General features: G+C 39.1%; 1 protein-coding gene across 1 annotated transcript in view; it reads right to left on the bottom strand.

Annotated features, from left to right (window-relative positions):
• The window catches only part of myo10 (myosin X), a 64,169-nt gene extending 50,800 nt beyond the window's left edge, over window positions 1-13,369 (bottom strand). The window contains exon 1 of the mRNA XM_047806385.1: window positions 12,918-13,369. Coding sequence (XP_047662341.1) covers window positions 12,918-12,938 — 21 coding nt within the window. The 5' untranslated portion in view covers window positions 12,939-13,369. The remainder of the gene's footprint in view (window positions 1-12,917) is intronic.
• Between the last annotated feature and the right edge of the window lie 4,222 nt (window positions 13,370-17,591).

Below are 17,591 nucleotides of genomic sequence, written 5' to 3'. Positions count from 1 at the left end.
CCTACTCCTCTGTTCATTTCCTCTATGGTACCAAAACACAGACTTTGTGTTTTTGTCTTTTCATGCAAAAATATCCAAGTCACAAACATTATACCCAGTTACACAAGAGCTGCAGCAAAGCTACATGAAATGGAGAATGCTGCTGAATATCATTCAAAACATCCTCCTGATAGGACTGAAATCATGCAAAACTTTCAAACCCAAAACCAAATCTGTGAAAAAGTGTTTCTGTGTCATAGAATACACAGATCAATGGGATTCAAATACAAATGCAGGCCATGTGAAGGAGAGTATATGAAACGCTCCACATCCCTCAGGGAAGCGCAAATGCATGTGGAATTGGGGTAGCTTCAGTTGGTGTATTTATACAATCTGGTTTTCTTCATGAGGTAAAAGTATATTTTTTTCTTTGTTTTTTAAGCTGTCTAATAACTTTTTTTATGGAACCACCATGTCAAGCAAATTTGTTTTCAATTCTTAAAAAAAGGGGGGGGGGGAAGACCCACAACTCTATTGGAATTTGCTTTAAAGCATTTTGGCTATAAAGCATTTTGGCGTTGTAAACAATACTTAAAAATACTGAAGTAACAAACTATATTTTCACATTCAAGGTGTTTGTGTGTGTGTGAAGGTATAAAATAATTAAAAAGAAAAACATAAATAAAAAAAAATAACAAATAAAAAGGAAAACATAAATAAAAAATGAATAAATAAATATATTTAAGCATATAAAATACAAATTAGGAAAAGTTTGAATTCGTGTGTAACTACAGGGTATTTTCCTAACTATCGAGTAAGATATAACATTAGGAAGATTTCTATTAAGTCTTTTTTTGACATTTAGACCACAAGATCCCAGCTACTGGTAAACAACATCTTGTTTCAGAGAGCTCTGGAATGTGAAAATATGGGACTCTTGTTTGGCTGCAGAAAGTCATGGAAAGTTTATGGGAAGTGTTTGCAAGGTAATTGAAGAGATTCATCAATCATGTTGTTGAATAAAATTTACACACAATGTATATATTTTAATTGCATTCCTCTGATGTGGCTTTATATAAAAAAACAGTATTTAATAATACTAATCAATCAGCAGAACATTTTTTAAGGCATGGAATACTCAGGTTCAACTTCAACTTCAAGTTTCAGGTAGTCTACACCTATGCATTACAAATTATATGTAAGATAAGGTGGACTTCATGTAAGAAATTAATGCGATTTCCAGTTTCACTGCATTTCATGCTCGTTGGCACATGAAAGTCATGCTATACTGAAATTCAATTACTGTCCAATCACAGCCCAAGGCTGTACTAGTGATGTTATGCGGTTTGGGGGTGGAGGGTTCTGGGTGGTGTGGTTATAATCATGGAGAGTTTAGAAGAGCATGAAAGCATGATTTTTCAAGATATGTTACATTTTGCTCTGCATGTAAAGGATCTCAATAACCCAGCTGCTGCAGTTTTGGGAGTGTTTGGGATTTGAACATATAATTTTCTAATTTGTAATTTGAAGCCTTAACCACTGAGCCACCACAATGAACCCAAATGGCTCATGTTGATTCAACAGCTTTACAACTCAATTAAAAAGACTGCATTGGATCAATGTGAGCTAGTTGAGCTAGTTGTTGTGGCTCAGTTTTTAAGACTTTGAGTTTAGACATGAAGGTGATGTGTTCACATCCCAGCAACACCAAATGACCAAGACTGAATCCTTGAAGGAGACCCTTAAGCTTCAGCTCAGCTTTATCCTGCAGCAGCCAAATACTACATATCTAATTCACTGTAGATATCATTTACAGTTGTTTACTATAAGCTCTGCAGTACTTTACAGCAATAAATATACTTATAGCTCAAATTAGGACCTAGTAGTTATTTTAATCAGATTTCTAACAGCTACTAACAGTTTCACAAGTCATATCCTAGTTCTAAAAAACTAGATTCTTCTTTATTTTTAAATTAATCTCCTGCAGTCTTGTCATTTTTGTTAATCCCTTCATTTTCTAAAATTATAGGTTGTATTTAAAAGAAGGTAGTTCAGAGGATTATGGCACTTATTCACATGTACAATAGGAAGATGATGTGGATAACTGATATTGTTTCAGTGCTGAGAAAGCAGAGCCAGTGCTGTTTCCCCTGATGTAACACACATGATCCTGATTAGCAGCTAATTATCAATGTGTTGATGTGGCAGCGTTAGAACTGAATAAACGAGAAGGTCTGTTGTTGCAGTGTTGCTGCTTCATGCGTTTCTGCTGTCTGAACTATCAACAGAAACATAAACTCTAACCTCCTCTATTTCAACCTTATACTTCCTCTAACAAACACACTCCACATGGGAGCTTGGAGTTTGTTCGTTGGTGCACTTTGCTCTGACAGAACTGCTAATCGACTGGAACACCCAAACCCCCCACAGACACACACACAGACACACACACAGACACACACACACACACACACACACACACACACACACACATCCCATTTGAGCTTATATAGCCCTACACAGAAAATTACAAAACTTAATGTACTTAACTTTGAACCAAAACATCACTTAGTTGTCGTAATTACACTATTTGAGGGAGCGTGAGACACTATTTGCACATTTTGCTTGAGGACACAATCAGCAAACCCTTAATAAAAAGAAGTTCTCACTAATCCAAGGCTACTGTAGTTTTATTTCCTCCCACTTTGCTATCAAAACACGTCCAAAGAAAGCTATTTATTATAACCGTGCAGGAACTACAAGGTGCATTTAATGTGTTTAATCAGTTGTTTATCAGGTTTCTTATCATAACTATTTCAACAAGGAAAGTGAAAATATGCCTTAACATGAAACTCCAGGGAAATACAGCATGTTTACAGGCAAACGGTTAAGCATTACACGCTGGACTACAGTGAGTTTACTGAGTTTTTGCCTTTGTTTAACTGGACACAGTCTATGATTACACCTTGAACACTTTAAACCCCAACAAACATGATCTGTATTCCAGTAATATAATGATATAATCACTTTGTATGAGTCTTTATACGTATATAAATGTAACTGCTTTATCTGTCTTTAGTTAAATGCTAATTGCAGAGACTTACTTGAAACTGATAGTTATGATATTATTAGATCTGAATCTTTTTATTGAAATGCTTCATTATTTAGTTTAGTTTCCTTTTGCTTTCTATATTTTAAAGGTTTTTACCAGGCTTTTGTATACACACACACACACACACACACACACACACACACACACACACACACACACACACACACACACACACAGACTCCCATATACACCACCTCAACACACACACTATGTGACTATAATAAAGAGTTTATTAAGAATTGTTCATAAGCAAATAGAACTGTGAAACCAGTTTCTCTCTCTCTCTCTCTCTCTCTCTCTCTCTCTCTCTCTCTCTCTCTCTCTCTCTCTCTCTCTCTCTCTCACACACACACACACACACACACACACACTCACACATGCAAGGACACATACACAAAATACTCAATATATGCCTTAGAGCTACACATTCCCAATCCTCTGCTTATCCAATCAGAAAATGAAGATTAACTTTATGCTGGGAAATTACAGGATGTTTTTATTTAAACGTCTGCGATTCACAGAAAAAACATATCGTCATTACCGGTAATTAGAACAGTTTAAAAAAAGTCTAATATCCAGTATTCCAGGATTGTTATTATTTTTAAATTAGAATTGTTCTTTTCTGATCTGTTTTTCCTGTTTTCCTTTTTCTTCAAGAAGTCACAAACACAAGCAACAGGAAGACATCCTGATATCTACTTCTGCAACAGTCACACAGTAAGAGTAAAGAGCAAGTGTGTGTCAGTAATATGGGATGAATACAAGACACCAAACTGCAGAGATAAACTACATTTGGCTGAAATTAACCTCCTGCCATTTTGATGTTTGGTTGTGTGAGAGAAATCCAGGGTTCTATGTTTCATTCGAGTGTGTTAAAAGTAAACTTCCTGTTTTAGTGCTGGCTGATTGGCTGTGAGAGGAATTTCATACGAGAACGGCTTTGTGAGACCAAGGTGCACCAACAAACTAACGGTGTGCAAAAACTATCCCATCAGCACGAAAAGGGGGGAAAATATGAAGAGTGAGAACACACACACACACACACACACACACACACACACACACACACACACACACACACACACACACACACACACACACACACAATCAAACAGATTACTGACTCCAACTAAAACATCAACAAACTCTTCCTGAGTGAACAGAGAAAAGTACTTTTCATGTTCACAAAAAAGACTAATGTCCCTTTGAAAATCTATTCCTTTGAAGATCAATGTGTGTGTGTGTGTGTGTGTGTGTGTGTGTGTGTGTGTGTGTGTGTGTGTGTGTGTGTTTAAGACTAATGTATTGTGTTCTGCTTCTGACCTGTTAAAAATAATATTAAAGAGGAAAGAGGACAGCCATGTTGTGGGGGCTTTAGGGATGAAACAAACCAGAGCTTTTTAATCTCTTCACTGCTTAATAAGCATGTGAATGATCATTACACACACACACACACACACACACACACACACACACACACACACACACACACACACACACACACACACACACACACACACACACACACACACACACACAGTGATCACTGAAGCCATCTTTTCTCAAGAATTAATAACATAAATAATAAAGTTTGTGTGTTTGCTGAAAAGTTGCTGGAACAAAAAAGAAGTTCTCTCTCTCTCTCTCTCTCTCTCTCTCTCTCTCTCTCTCTCTCTCTCTCTCTCTCTCTCTCTACACATCAAACAACCCCCCCCCCCCACTCTTGTCTTGTTTTAGGCAGGAAGTGAAGAATCAGATATCGTTAAAGTCAATAGAAAAAGGATATTAAAAAGAGAAGATTCCTACATGCTTTAAGAGCCAAAGTTTGTCTCTCACACACTCTGTGACCTCCCTGTCCCCTTTCTCTGTGTGTGTGTGTGTGTACAGGACAGAAATGTGTGTTTATAGGGGTGTCTGTTTGTACTAAACTCCTGACCGTCTAAGATCATGCAGATAAATCCATGAAGTATCTCATTAGTGATGTATAATCTGGGAAAGTGAAACTGAAGCTATTTCATTTACACACTTTGTATATTTACAGCTCACTGGAGTCACATATGGTGAGCACATGACACATATCTACAGTGAGGGATCATTTGTTTACTTTTGTAGGTTTATTCAATGCTTATTTAACTTCTCATTAAATAAACAGCTTTGGATAATTTGAATTTAGTTCGATGCATGTGAACAGACGGAATGTTTCAGTACTCAGTTTTACTGCAAACAAGGTTGAACAAAACTATTTCTAAAACAACACACATCTATCTGTGGCACTTATTATCCTCTCCCCTCTAAACACACACACACACACACACACACACACACACACACACACACACACACACACACACACACACACACACACACACACACACACACACACACACACACACACACACACACACACACACACACACACACACACACACACACACAGCATTAGAGGAAGCAGAGGAAGTATTGATCTTTCAGTAGGATCATATGTAATATCTGGAGTGTAATGTCTGGAGGGGACTGTGTGTGTGTGTGTGTGTGTGTGTGTGTGTGTGTGTGTGTGTGTGTGTGTGTGTGTGTGTGTGTGTTTTAGCTAAAGCAGTCAGCCGGGATACAAGCCAATGTTGAAAGATCATTTTCAACCCAGCTATGGCAGTCTGATGTGTTTGTGTGTGAGTGTGTGTGTCTGTGTCTGTGTTTGTGTGTGAGTGTGTGTGTCTGTGTTTGTGTGTGTTTTAGGTAACGCAGTTCTCAGCTGGGATACTGGGTATGGTCTGTGTGTGCTTGTGTGTGTGTCTGTGTGTGCTTGTGTGCGTGTGTGTCTGTGTGTGCTTGTGTGTGTGTCTGTGTGTGCTTATGTGTGTGTCTGTGTGTGCTTGTGTGTGTGTCTGCGTGTGCTTGTGTGTGTCTGCATGTGCTTGTGTGTGTGTGCTTGTGTGTGTCTGCGTGTGCTTGTGTGTGTGTGTGTGTGTGTGTGTGTGTCTGCGTGTGCTTGTGTGCGTGTGTCTGTGTGCATGATGACCAAATGACTGCTCACTGTTGTAAGCTGACAGGTTTGCCTACTGTAAAATAAATGAATAAAAACTCAGATGCAGAAAAAACACCACAGTTATATTAATTTTTTTTTTTTTAAATATTAAGACGGGTAAAAATTGTAAGATAAAATGGTGCTGTCTTCCGCTGTGGAGGACATACTGCTGGCTTGGTTGATGTCTGTTACATGTCAGCACTTGTCTAATCGGCTTTATCCAATGATCAAACACTTCTCTCCTGATGGGAACGGTCTCTCCCAGGAGGATCTCAGGATGATGTACGTCCTACACTATGGCCTTCACCGTCACCAGATCCCAGCTCCACTGAAAGCAGTTACCTCCAGCATTACAACCAAATGACAGACTGAATAGAGTTCATCTCTCCTCTGCAGTGCAACAGATATCTTTGTCTAACTGTTCTGGAGACCAACACCTGACTAAACAGTCTATAATTCTGTAGAGATATGAATCAGTTTAATGTTCACGAGCACTTAATATTATTCATGTGAACATTACAATGATGACTGAATTCTGTGTTCAGCAGCTTCAGTACCATGGGCTGGCTTTAGTCCAAATAATTCTTGACCACGATAAATATACTTGATATATTCACTTAGTAAAATCAAGCCCAGCTATGACTCTGTAACGGAATATACATTACACACAAGCTATGGCCAGTGTGTTACACAATAATGTCCACGGCTTCTCTCCATGTTCCCCATTTTCTCATTTTCTTCTAAATGACTGATAATTCCATTAGTTTGTGAGCTCTTAAGTAGTAGCCTACTGACAGTTGGTGTGTGTGTGTGTGTGTGTGTGTGTGTGTGTGTGTGTGTGTGTGTGTGTGTGTGTGTGTGTGTGTGTGTTTGTGCATATATCCTAGAGCCTAAAAAAATTAGAATGGGAAGAGAAAATAAAACTGGCTCATAGATGTGATTACTCTGTGTGTGTGTGTGTGTGTGTGTGTGTGTGTGTGTGTGTGTGTGTGTGTGTGTGTGTGTGTTTTACTTTGCTCACCAAGCATGGAAGGATAACAAGAGGGATTATGTTTCATGACCGAGAATGGGGTACAGCAGGTATTATAAGACCTAAACCCTTCACTCCCTGAGTCAGTCTGTGTGTGTATGTGTGTGTGTGTGTGTGTGTGTGTGTGTGTGTGTGTGTGTGTGTGTGTGTGTGTGTGTGTGTGTGTGTGTGTGTGTGTGTGTGTGTGCACGTGCGTGCGTGCGTGCGTGTGAGTGTGTGTGTGTGTGTGTGTGTGTGTGTGTGTGTGTGTGTGTGTGTGTGTGTGTGTGTGTGTGTGTGCGCGCGCGGAGGCCAATCAGTAGTTTTGGAGACTCTTGGAATGTTAACAGCAGCTCAACAGGAAGTGAGAGAGAGGGTGGGAGAGTTGGAGAGAGAGAAGAAAAATGATGGAAAAGAATGAATGTGTTTCTGTTTTCCGCTGACTTTAGTGTTAGTGAGAGCTTTAGCTCTGGCCAACAGTGTCTATCATGACAACTGTATTACAGCACTACAACATCGCTTGTTACAACACACACACACACAAAGACTAAGTGGCACACTGACACAGTGACACTCGTTATCTATCTGCTGAGCTGTAGGAGTAGACATATGCTCACACACACACACACACACACACACACACACACACACACACACACACACACACACACACACACACGCACACACACTCTTACTCACAAACACACACACACTCACACAGACACACACACTCACACACACAAACACACACACAGCCTTATATTATAATCTTTACTAACTAATGATATCCACTATGTAAAAAATAACACATTTCAATGTGAATTATTTTCACACACACCACAGGGAACAGTCACTGACTACAATTCCTAATTGATTAATGAATGACAAACCCTGTTTTTAACCATTTATTACATTTAATAAAGACAAGTCAGTTTCTTTTATTCTTTATGTTACAGCAGCTGCAGCAAAAACAGATAATGAGAAGAAAATAAAAACAGCTGGTCATTTGGCTGAGAAACATCTGTGTCCAGAAGACTCGCCTGTGTCTGAAACTGTGTACTCACTGTGGACTTACTGTACAGTACACACATAACAGTATGTATGCACATTTTTTCCCTTGTTAAACAACAGTTTTAACATCAGGTTTAGAATTAGGTTTAGATTATGTAGACCATGTTGCCCTGCTGTCACTATGGGAATGATAACATATTAGAACTAGTGCAATAAAACACAAGCTAGCATCAAAACAGCTGGAACTGTCATCAGAGCTGCTGTTATAAAATATAAATGAACACGTCCTGGTTTATAAATTCATCTCCATGAGTTTTTAACTTCTTTTGCATTTTGATTAAACACACACTTTCTTTGACTGCTAATTAATTGAATGTCTTTCACTTTCCTGAAATTCAGACACATCTCTACAAAGCAGGAGGTATTTCAGGTTTGTTGTAGCGGTTCAATTATTGCACACCACAACCTTTTTAGTAAATATCAAATATCTCAAAGTAAAACCTCTGACTGAAATAAAATGAGCTTGAGATGTTTTACTTCATCACAGCTGTCAGTCAAACTAATCTGTCATGCTGACTGGATGCCTGAAGGTACATGTGCCATGACAGTTAAAGGACAGCAGGAACTGCCCTTAAAATACTAGAGAACACATACACTATATTGACTGTGTTGAGTCAGCTCTATTACACACACACCCACACACACACACACCCACACCCACACACACACACACACCCACACACACACCCACACAATTTTTTTAAAAAAATGCAGGTGCTTACATGCAGCTGCACAAGTACAAACAGAAATACATGAAGACCAGTAGCTCTTCAGGCGAGCACACCTGTGTGGGAACTTGGCTTCATGTTTAATAATTATTTATTAAAACCTTTGGGAGATTTTCAGCCCAGAATAGGTAGCTCGAGCAATCAGCAGTTTACACTTTACATGTGTACATGATTTAACAGTGAGCTTATTAGTAGAGTGTTGAATGATGTCCAAAGTCACGTTCTTCTGCTCTGTGTAAAATTTACTGCTCTGCGCATTTCCTTTATATTCCTTAAACCAGATGTTCTCAAAATCATGCAGTTAGGGACTGATGTATATGAAATAAAAACACTTTAAGGACCCCCTAATTACAGTACAGATTAGTGTGTAGGTGGACAATTTTATAGTTGTATTAATTTTACTTGCTAGATGATTAAATAAATGTCCTCCTTTGAGAAAGACTGTGATTCTGCCATAATTAAAAAAATCTATCTATCTATCTATCGATATATAGTATTAACTATTATCTTTCACAATAGTAGTTAATAATGATATAGTATACTTTTTACATCATAAAAATGCTCACAAATGTACATAAAGAAAGAAGATTTGTTTCTTTATCAAGAAGAATGAAACCTCAGTGACAAGTGTTTCTACCTAGAAAGCTAAATTGTGTTACTTTTTTTACAGACCCCTGGGGGTTTCTGGACACCAGTATGAGAACCGCTGCCCTAAACAATTCTCATTCACATAATCTAAATGCACATGCCTGTGAGTAACTGACTTCCGCATGCTTTGCCCTTTCACTTAAAGACTCTTTTGTGTTTAGCAGATAGGCAGCGGCCAGATGATATTTGACACTAGCAAGCAAAGCCTTGTTGCACAGGAGCCATTGCAGAACAAGTAACTCAAAATTAGACTTTTGACTTCATTTTATGAGAGACATGAGAGACACTAATCTTAGCATCATGGTACCGAAAAAAAAGATTGGGAAATTTCTAATATGTCACGTTTTTGTCATACTAGTCAGGTAATTAAAAAAAAAAACAGCCGTGTAATGAACAGCTCACAGGTGACTAAGAGAAACTCACCTGGTGTTGACGTCACTCTGACGCACCCTAACCTTCACTGATCATTCACAAGACAAGCCTAAACAGTATGTCAGTGCTGTTGGCTAAGCTATCTAAACTATACTAATAACTAGCATTTCAATAGCACATTAATTAAACTAGTAGATTAAATAGTATTCCACAAGACAGACAGATTGTCTCCAGTCAGAAACATCTGGTATGAACCTGATAGTGTTTTAGAAAGGGCAGCTCAAATCAACAGAGGCTCAAACAACTCCCTCTAGCTATATATTACCGAGCTTGAAAACTAAAAATACAAAGAAATAGATGCGGTCAGATTTAAGAAAGAAATGATATTTATGGATTACTGAAAACTTTTCTAAACAAAACATGATTTCATTGCTTAAACTTAATTTAAACAAGTTTATCATCTAGTCCCTACTAGATTGAATGGTGTAGAGCTAGTGTGATCATGTATTATTAACATAAACCAACACCCACGAGGATGTTTGCACTAATGGGAATGGAGGTAATTAAAGCATGCATGATAGAGCAGTGCAGCTGTAATGTGTTTTTCACACAGCACAAGCGTTATGGGTTTGATTCTCGACTGTGTGTTCGGTTTATTTTAATCACATTAGATGTTCGACTAAAACTAATTATGATAATGTCACGTTTAATCTTGTAGAATTGATGTAAGCACTTGAATAAACTAAATTCAGTGAGCTTTTTTTCAGTGCTTTAGTCACTGGTGGGTTATCATAAGCTTAATAATTTCACAACTGGGTTACAACAAAGCATCTTGGCAGCCATGTTGTCGATCCAGGGCAGATACTTTTAGTCAGATGTTTAAAATCAGGCTCCTCTCTATTCAGACAAGGAGAGACTTATATACCAGTCAAAGTAAAAGATCAACAGAATGATATTTTTGTTCAAATCTGACAGCATAATAATTTGTGGTCTTTGGCACAAAAAAGGGAACATTTTTTTGTTTTTTTTCTATTGTGCATATGTGTCTCTTTCAAGCAATAAAACAGCATTTGAATGAGTGTCAGTGTAAAAATATGATGGGCCCACATGGCTCTTTTTTTTTTTTGAGTGGTGCAACATGCATTACACAGTGGCCTCTACCTGTTTTTACCTGTTCAGCAATATAAAAATAAAATAAATTAAACTCCATCTTTTACCTTTCCCCTGACTTTCGTTCTCTCATTCACATTTACTTTGTTTACACTGACATGCCCACCACTGTGCTCTTTTTTGCTGGCTGATTGATTGGGATCCTACCAGTCATCATCTAGCATGATGTGTCTTTCATGCTTAAACTTGCCTGATGACATTGTTAAATATCTGAGCTGGTGAAATATGTACAAATTTCCTGTCGATTTCAACACAACTTTTTACTGGATTGTCAGGACGTCACGCTGCACATCCGGAACATCCAGTTATAAACTTTTACTTTTAAATGAAACTAATTCAGATTAAATTAAACTTTCCAATTTCCAATCTTCAGAGAGATGGTTGGGTTTACATATATGACCACATATGACAACAAAGTCAATGTGAACAAAAGGTCATATTCAGTTTATGTATAACAAATTTCAGACAAATTGACTTTTATGTATCACTTGTATCACAGAGAAAATGCGATAACGATCAAATAACTATTTTGCTGTAACCACTTGTCACGCTTATTTATGATACGTTCACTCATACAAAGTCTTACAGTAACAAAGCAAACGCAGATCATTCATTTTCGATGAGAGCTTCTGACTACGAGTGACATGAGAAGCTGTTGGCAGCTAGATGTGGTGTGACACGACAGGAATGAAGACAGAAGAGCGCACTGATCCGTGGTAAAGAGCACACACTGTGTCTCCTTCATCTTGTACCATATAATGCAGATATACAATGCTGAGTTTTATTCACATACATCAAATCTCCATCCAGAAATTAAGATGCAGAAATCTGATTTGGATTACTAGTTTCCCCACCCGCTGATAAATGTTATTACTATGGCAACAGGTAGTAACAATGCCTACTGAATAATTGAGAATCATTTTGTGTGTGAAATTAGCTTCAATATCCCTTTAATATCCATTTATCTAACCTATTTTATCCACTAGAGCCACTACTTCCTACTTAATGTCTATATTTATTAGCAATATTTCATCTTCTTTTCCTTCTTCTTCTTTTAAACTGTTTGATATGGTTTTGCTGACTCTAACCCAGCTGGAGAAACCTATCATTTAGTTGAGACTGTGGTTTAGTTTGTCAGGGTACAGTATTCACCAAAGCATATAATACATTAATAAGAGATAAACAAATTAAGTTCTGGTAATTTTCACGTTTTTGCCATTTAACTCTGTTTTGTTGGCACCCCAAGCCTCCATATAGGCTCAAGTTCATTAACAACTTATCATATGTTGTTACTAATGTGTATTAATACGCGTCTTGATTCAGTCTGCATTCAGACACAGAGCGCAGACAGAGAACCTCTAATAATAGCGACTGGACGGCGGAGAGGAAACGGAAGAAAAGGTAAGGAAATGCCAGAGAATTCCTCCGGGATGCGATCCAAACTCTTTAACCCTGGCCAAACCGGCAACCGGCTCACTGCAGGCGCGCGCGCACACACGCACGAACACACACACGCACGCGCGCGCGCGCACACACACACACACACACACACACACACACACACACACAAACACACATTGTCTCTAAGAAATAAATGAGTCAAGGAGCTAATGAAGGGTGAAGAAAAGGAAGAAAGAAAGAAAGAAAGAAAGAAAGAAAGAAAGAAAGAAAGAAAGAAAGAAAGAAAGAAAGAAAGAAAGAAAGAAAGAAAGAAGATTTTGTGCTGCAGCTGTGTTCTTGCTCCTTTGTGCCAGAACAGATTTTGTATGATGCAAATATATGAATCATATTTTACTCTATGCTTACCTCTGTAAAAAAGTTATCCATGGTCCTTATTATTGCCAAGAAGCCAAGCGGACCTCATAAAAGTGGCGCGGTCCAGTTGGCAACTTTATTTTCTCTCTGTGCTGTAATTACAGATGTTAAATCCTCACTCCATGTCAGTGGCTCAAGTTCCAGATTGCAGTCTGTCTGTCTGTCTGTCTGTCTCTCTCTCTCTCTCTCTCTCTCTCTCTCTCTCTCTCTCTCTCTCTCTCTCTCTCTCTATCCGACACACGCACGGATAAGACACTTCTTTGTTTCAGAAGTTACAGATGTTCACGAGCCGCCCGAGACACCGAGAGGGTCCGCGTTTACGAGCGAACAGTAAATTCCGTCCACTTAGAGCGCGAGGTCACTTTGTGCGGCGTGGTGACGCGCGCATCGGTAAACAGTGAGGACTCCGTCTGCTGCCAAGTTCGCAGTCTCTCTCTCTCTCTCTCTCTCTCTCTCTCTCTCTCTCTCTCTCTCTCTCTCTAGCTCCGCCCTGCACACTGTTTGAATGCGGAGGGCCTCGCGCGCTCCTCCTGCCGTTTTACGGTGAGGTATCCTGCATGCTTCACCCACCCGGTTTAACAGAAAAGTTAAGGAAAGTTAAGCTTTTTGGATTCCATCAGAATAAAGCTGTTGCACTAAATTTGAATTTATACAGTCTTTCTGTATAATAAACAAAGGGAATTCAAACAATATACTTTCAAAGCAATATATAATATACAAACAATATACTTTCAAATTACAAGTGAAGTGTTATTTGACCTATATATTTGACCTATATATTTGACCTATATATTTGACCTATATAATTTACCTTTGTATACATTTGCATTTCTTTAAAGGCATCGACTTAAATGAATTGAGACAACTACAAATAGATTATTATATAGCACAATTGAATATTGTGATTATTTAAAAAAAGAAAAGTCATCTGGTGTGTAAACAATATAATTCCTTCCTGATACTTAGCTAAAATGAACGGTACTCCTAGTTTAGATTCAGAGGCTATAACTCTGAATTACTAATCCGACATGAATCATATTGTAGCAAATTCAGTGATTTAATCAAGATATTGAATCATTGCCTTAAGAATTGAAAGCATATGGTGTCACAGCTGATTCAGTGGAATCATCAAATATCAGAAGATGATTTAAGATTTTAAACTGTCCCAGATGGTGCAGAAGAAAAGCTTTTGCCCCATCGTGTGACTGTGCTGTCTGAGTGGGAGAGATGGATGGCCTACTCCCCTCCACAGTCAATCCCAGTGACAATAGGTAATCATTGGCATCTGTGAGCTCATAAATGCAGAAGAGAGTAGAAAGTGCTGTTGTGAGTGCTTTTCTCTTATCATGTTTCACTGCCCTGTGATGCAGCATGAGCTGCAGCTACAAAAACATGCAGTTGGCATGCTTCAAGTGTCTTAGAGGAAGCACGTGTTTGCCCCTGCACTGCCTGGTGGGTATCTCATACAGTATGTAACAATGAAAAACAAGTAATGTAGAAATTGGTGAAAGGCCAACACACTGCTCCCGGACAATGATTAAACATAATGTTCAATACAACAAAAAACATGTAGAATATTTACAAGGGTGTTGTTAATAAATATTTGAATATATATATATATCTCTGATAAACATAATATTATAAATATAAATATACATTTATAGAAAATATAAATACTTTAAAATACAATACTGTATGTTAGCATCCCCTTCAAAGCAGTTCTCCCAACTATTCAACATGTTATTCTTTGAAAATGATGTAGTATTGATGCATTAAAAAGAGGACTAAAATACTGTAAAGCTTGCTGCTATTGGAAAATCTTCAACTCCAGTAAAATACCATCATTCTTGATTATTTTTCTGTAACAGATTGCCCTGTGATTTATTATTTACTTAGTGCACATTCTGCTGAGTTTGGCACTAGTGATTTTCCGTGGTGGATCATTTCCTTGGCACTTTTCAGAACATTTTCACTGGTGTGTAAATACCTCAGCAGTGTTTTTGTCAGCATTTACAAACTGTAATGAAGCCCCAGAAATAGAAGCTTTAGAATCCGTGTGCAGAGTTTAATGCAGATCTAAAGCAAACAACTCAAAACATAATCCAAAAACCGAAGTTACGGCACAGAACAAGAAAACGATGTTGCCGGTCTGCTTTGCCCACCACACTTCACCCTGATGCATAACAAGGGCCAGCATTTGAGCTATCACTGCTGGATTCATTGTTGGTGAATTATTCTGTATTGAAGACCCGAACAAACAACAAATCCAAAACACAAAGATGGCAAAGTGGTATGGTATGTTTGGTATGTAGGTAAACTACTGTAACAATACTTCGCAATGAATGCTGATATGCATGCGGTTTAAAAGTCCAAGAATATAGAATGAACCTCAACCTGGACATGTGTCAGTATTCAGGGGAGGGCTCCCTCTACTGTAGTGTTTTTTCCCATACTCTGCCCAATTTGAAGTTGCTCTCTTGGGTGGTTTTGTGCCTACTCTGTCAGGGAAAAAAACTCACTCCAGCACTGTTGCTCCTGGCCACAGAAAGATCGCAGGTAACGGCCCAGCTGTTGGTTTAGTGTTTCCGTCTGTCTGGGGATGGTACAGTAGCTTAAGGTAAAGCTGAAATTAAGGCCCAGTAGTTTGCAAAAGGCTTGTGTCACAGTCTGACAGTATGTCCTCTGGGTGGCAGTAGATATGAAAGACCTGATGGAGTAAGGTCTAGTGATCTCCATTGCTGTTGGCAGACCTTTAATTTGCTACAAGATGACAACGTTTGGAAAACTGGTAACCAGGAGGGCTGTGTATCCATGGCAGCAGGGAAGGTCTGTAACAAATTCTATGGCTAGATGAGAACATGGTCATTGGGGTACAGAAAGGGGTTCAAGGAGTCAGGCTGGTAGATGATAAGAATGTATTGTGCAAAGACATGGCATACATTGATATAAATTTCTACATCCTGAACTAGCCACCAGAAGGCATTCGCAACTAGGATCCTGGTTCACTGAATTCCTGGGTGGCCTGAACTGCAGGATGTGAGTACCCATTGGATGACTTTATTGTGCAGACTGGAGGGAACATAATGTTTGGATGGTGGACACACTGAGTTCAGGGCTTCTGATTGTTTAATGGATCTCTTCAGTGATGTTCCATCACACCAACATCCCCCTCTTTTATTTGAATCAGATTGTTGGCTCGCTGCAGGTCCAGTTTGGTGAAGACTTTGTGCATGACGTGCAAAGTTGTTCCAGAGCAGCTAGGTGAAGGGGAAGTGGATATGGGTAGTGTCCCATAATAGTGTTGAGGCCACAGTAGTTACTGTAATACATGGTTGTAGTCCCCTGTCTTTCTTTTCTACAAAAAAAACTCGTTGTACTCGTGAGGACTCTCAACTTGTCTATGAGACATGGGGCTCGTCTTCTACTGTGGTCAGACAGCAGCACATAATATAGTGTTGATGGAATTGGCAAAAACAGTAGGGCCATGAACTGAGCTCCTTGTCCTGCTAGGAGAGGTATGAGTTATGTAGCTAAAGCCTCAAAGGGAAGGGCAGGATAAAGAAGACCACCTTCTCAGTGTGAAACAGTATAGTGGTGATGGTGATGGGGTGATTGTCCACAACCCTTGAAACAAAGTTGGTGGTTGTGGATCGATCAGATGGACGGTGGCTCCTGAATCCACATACAACGGAATACAATGGAACTTATGATCATAGTGCAACTGTACAAGGATAGTCAAAGGGGAGCAAAAGATGTTTTCACTTGCCATAGGCCCCTAGGTATCTGGTTTCTTGGAGCATGTGGCACAATGATGTCCGGTTTGACCACAATAGAAGCACAATTGCTGTTGGAGACATTGCTGGCATTCCTTGGGCCTCACCTCGGTGAGATCGAGCTGCATAGGTTCAGTCCTTCCATCCCCCACTGGAAGTGGACTCTTCCAGAAACCTGGCACATAATCTATGCCAGGACCCCAGTTCGCTGTTGTTGTAGCATCCAACCGACTGGTCGTGGTGATGATCTGTGACAAGAGCATGTATACTGTATATCATGTCTGATGAGTTCTGGGCTCAGTCCCTCCATGAAGACCACAAAGAGCACAGTATTGTTCTACCCACTTTGTGCTACCAATTTACAAAACCCAAGCCCTGGCACAGTTTAATGGAGATGTCTTTCTTCCTGTGTAGTAATCGAATTGGCTGTAAAAATATGTAAACAAGCTTCTAACCTGCAGGTCGCTGTCCCATCCAGTCCAGCACTTTCTCCATGAACAGTGACAGGTGGAAGGTATGCCTGGTAGTCTCGTTTCATTAGGCATCTGGAAGTAGGAAGAAAAAGATGTTGCACTGTTGTTAAAACCCCCGCCCACGTTTTGCTTTGCCATTGAATTTCTGAATTAAGGGCATGCCGCTTATCCTTGGGGCTGAATCACAACTCGGGTTTTTTTTTTTTTGGAGCTGTGTTTTGGCTGCTTGTTAGCACTGCTACCTGCCCTTGGTGCAGCTAACATTTCTCCCTGATGCATAACAAGGGCCTGCATTTAAGCTACCTTTGCTGGATTCATTGTTGGTGAATTATTCTGTATTGAAGCCCCGGAAGTGATAGCTTGAAAATCCATGCACAGAGTTTAATGAGAATCCAAAGCAAAGAATCAAAAAAAGAAAT

The sequence above is a fragment of the Tachysurus fulvidraco genome, chromosome 22, assembly GCF_022655615.1.
Source record: "Tachysurus fulvidraco isolate hzauxx_2018 chromosome 22, HZAU_PFXX_2.0, whole genome shotgun sequence".
In the NCBI taxonomy this organism is placed as follows: Eukaryota; Metazoa; Chordata; class Actinopteri; order Siluriformes; family Bagridae; genus Tachysurus; species Tachysurus fulvidraco.
The sequence above is the reverse complement of the archived record's forward strand: the minus strand, read 5'-3'. Positions and strand labels throughout refer to the sequence as shown.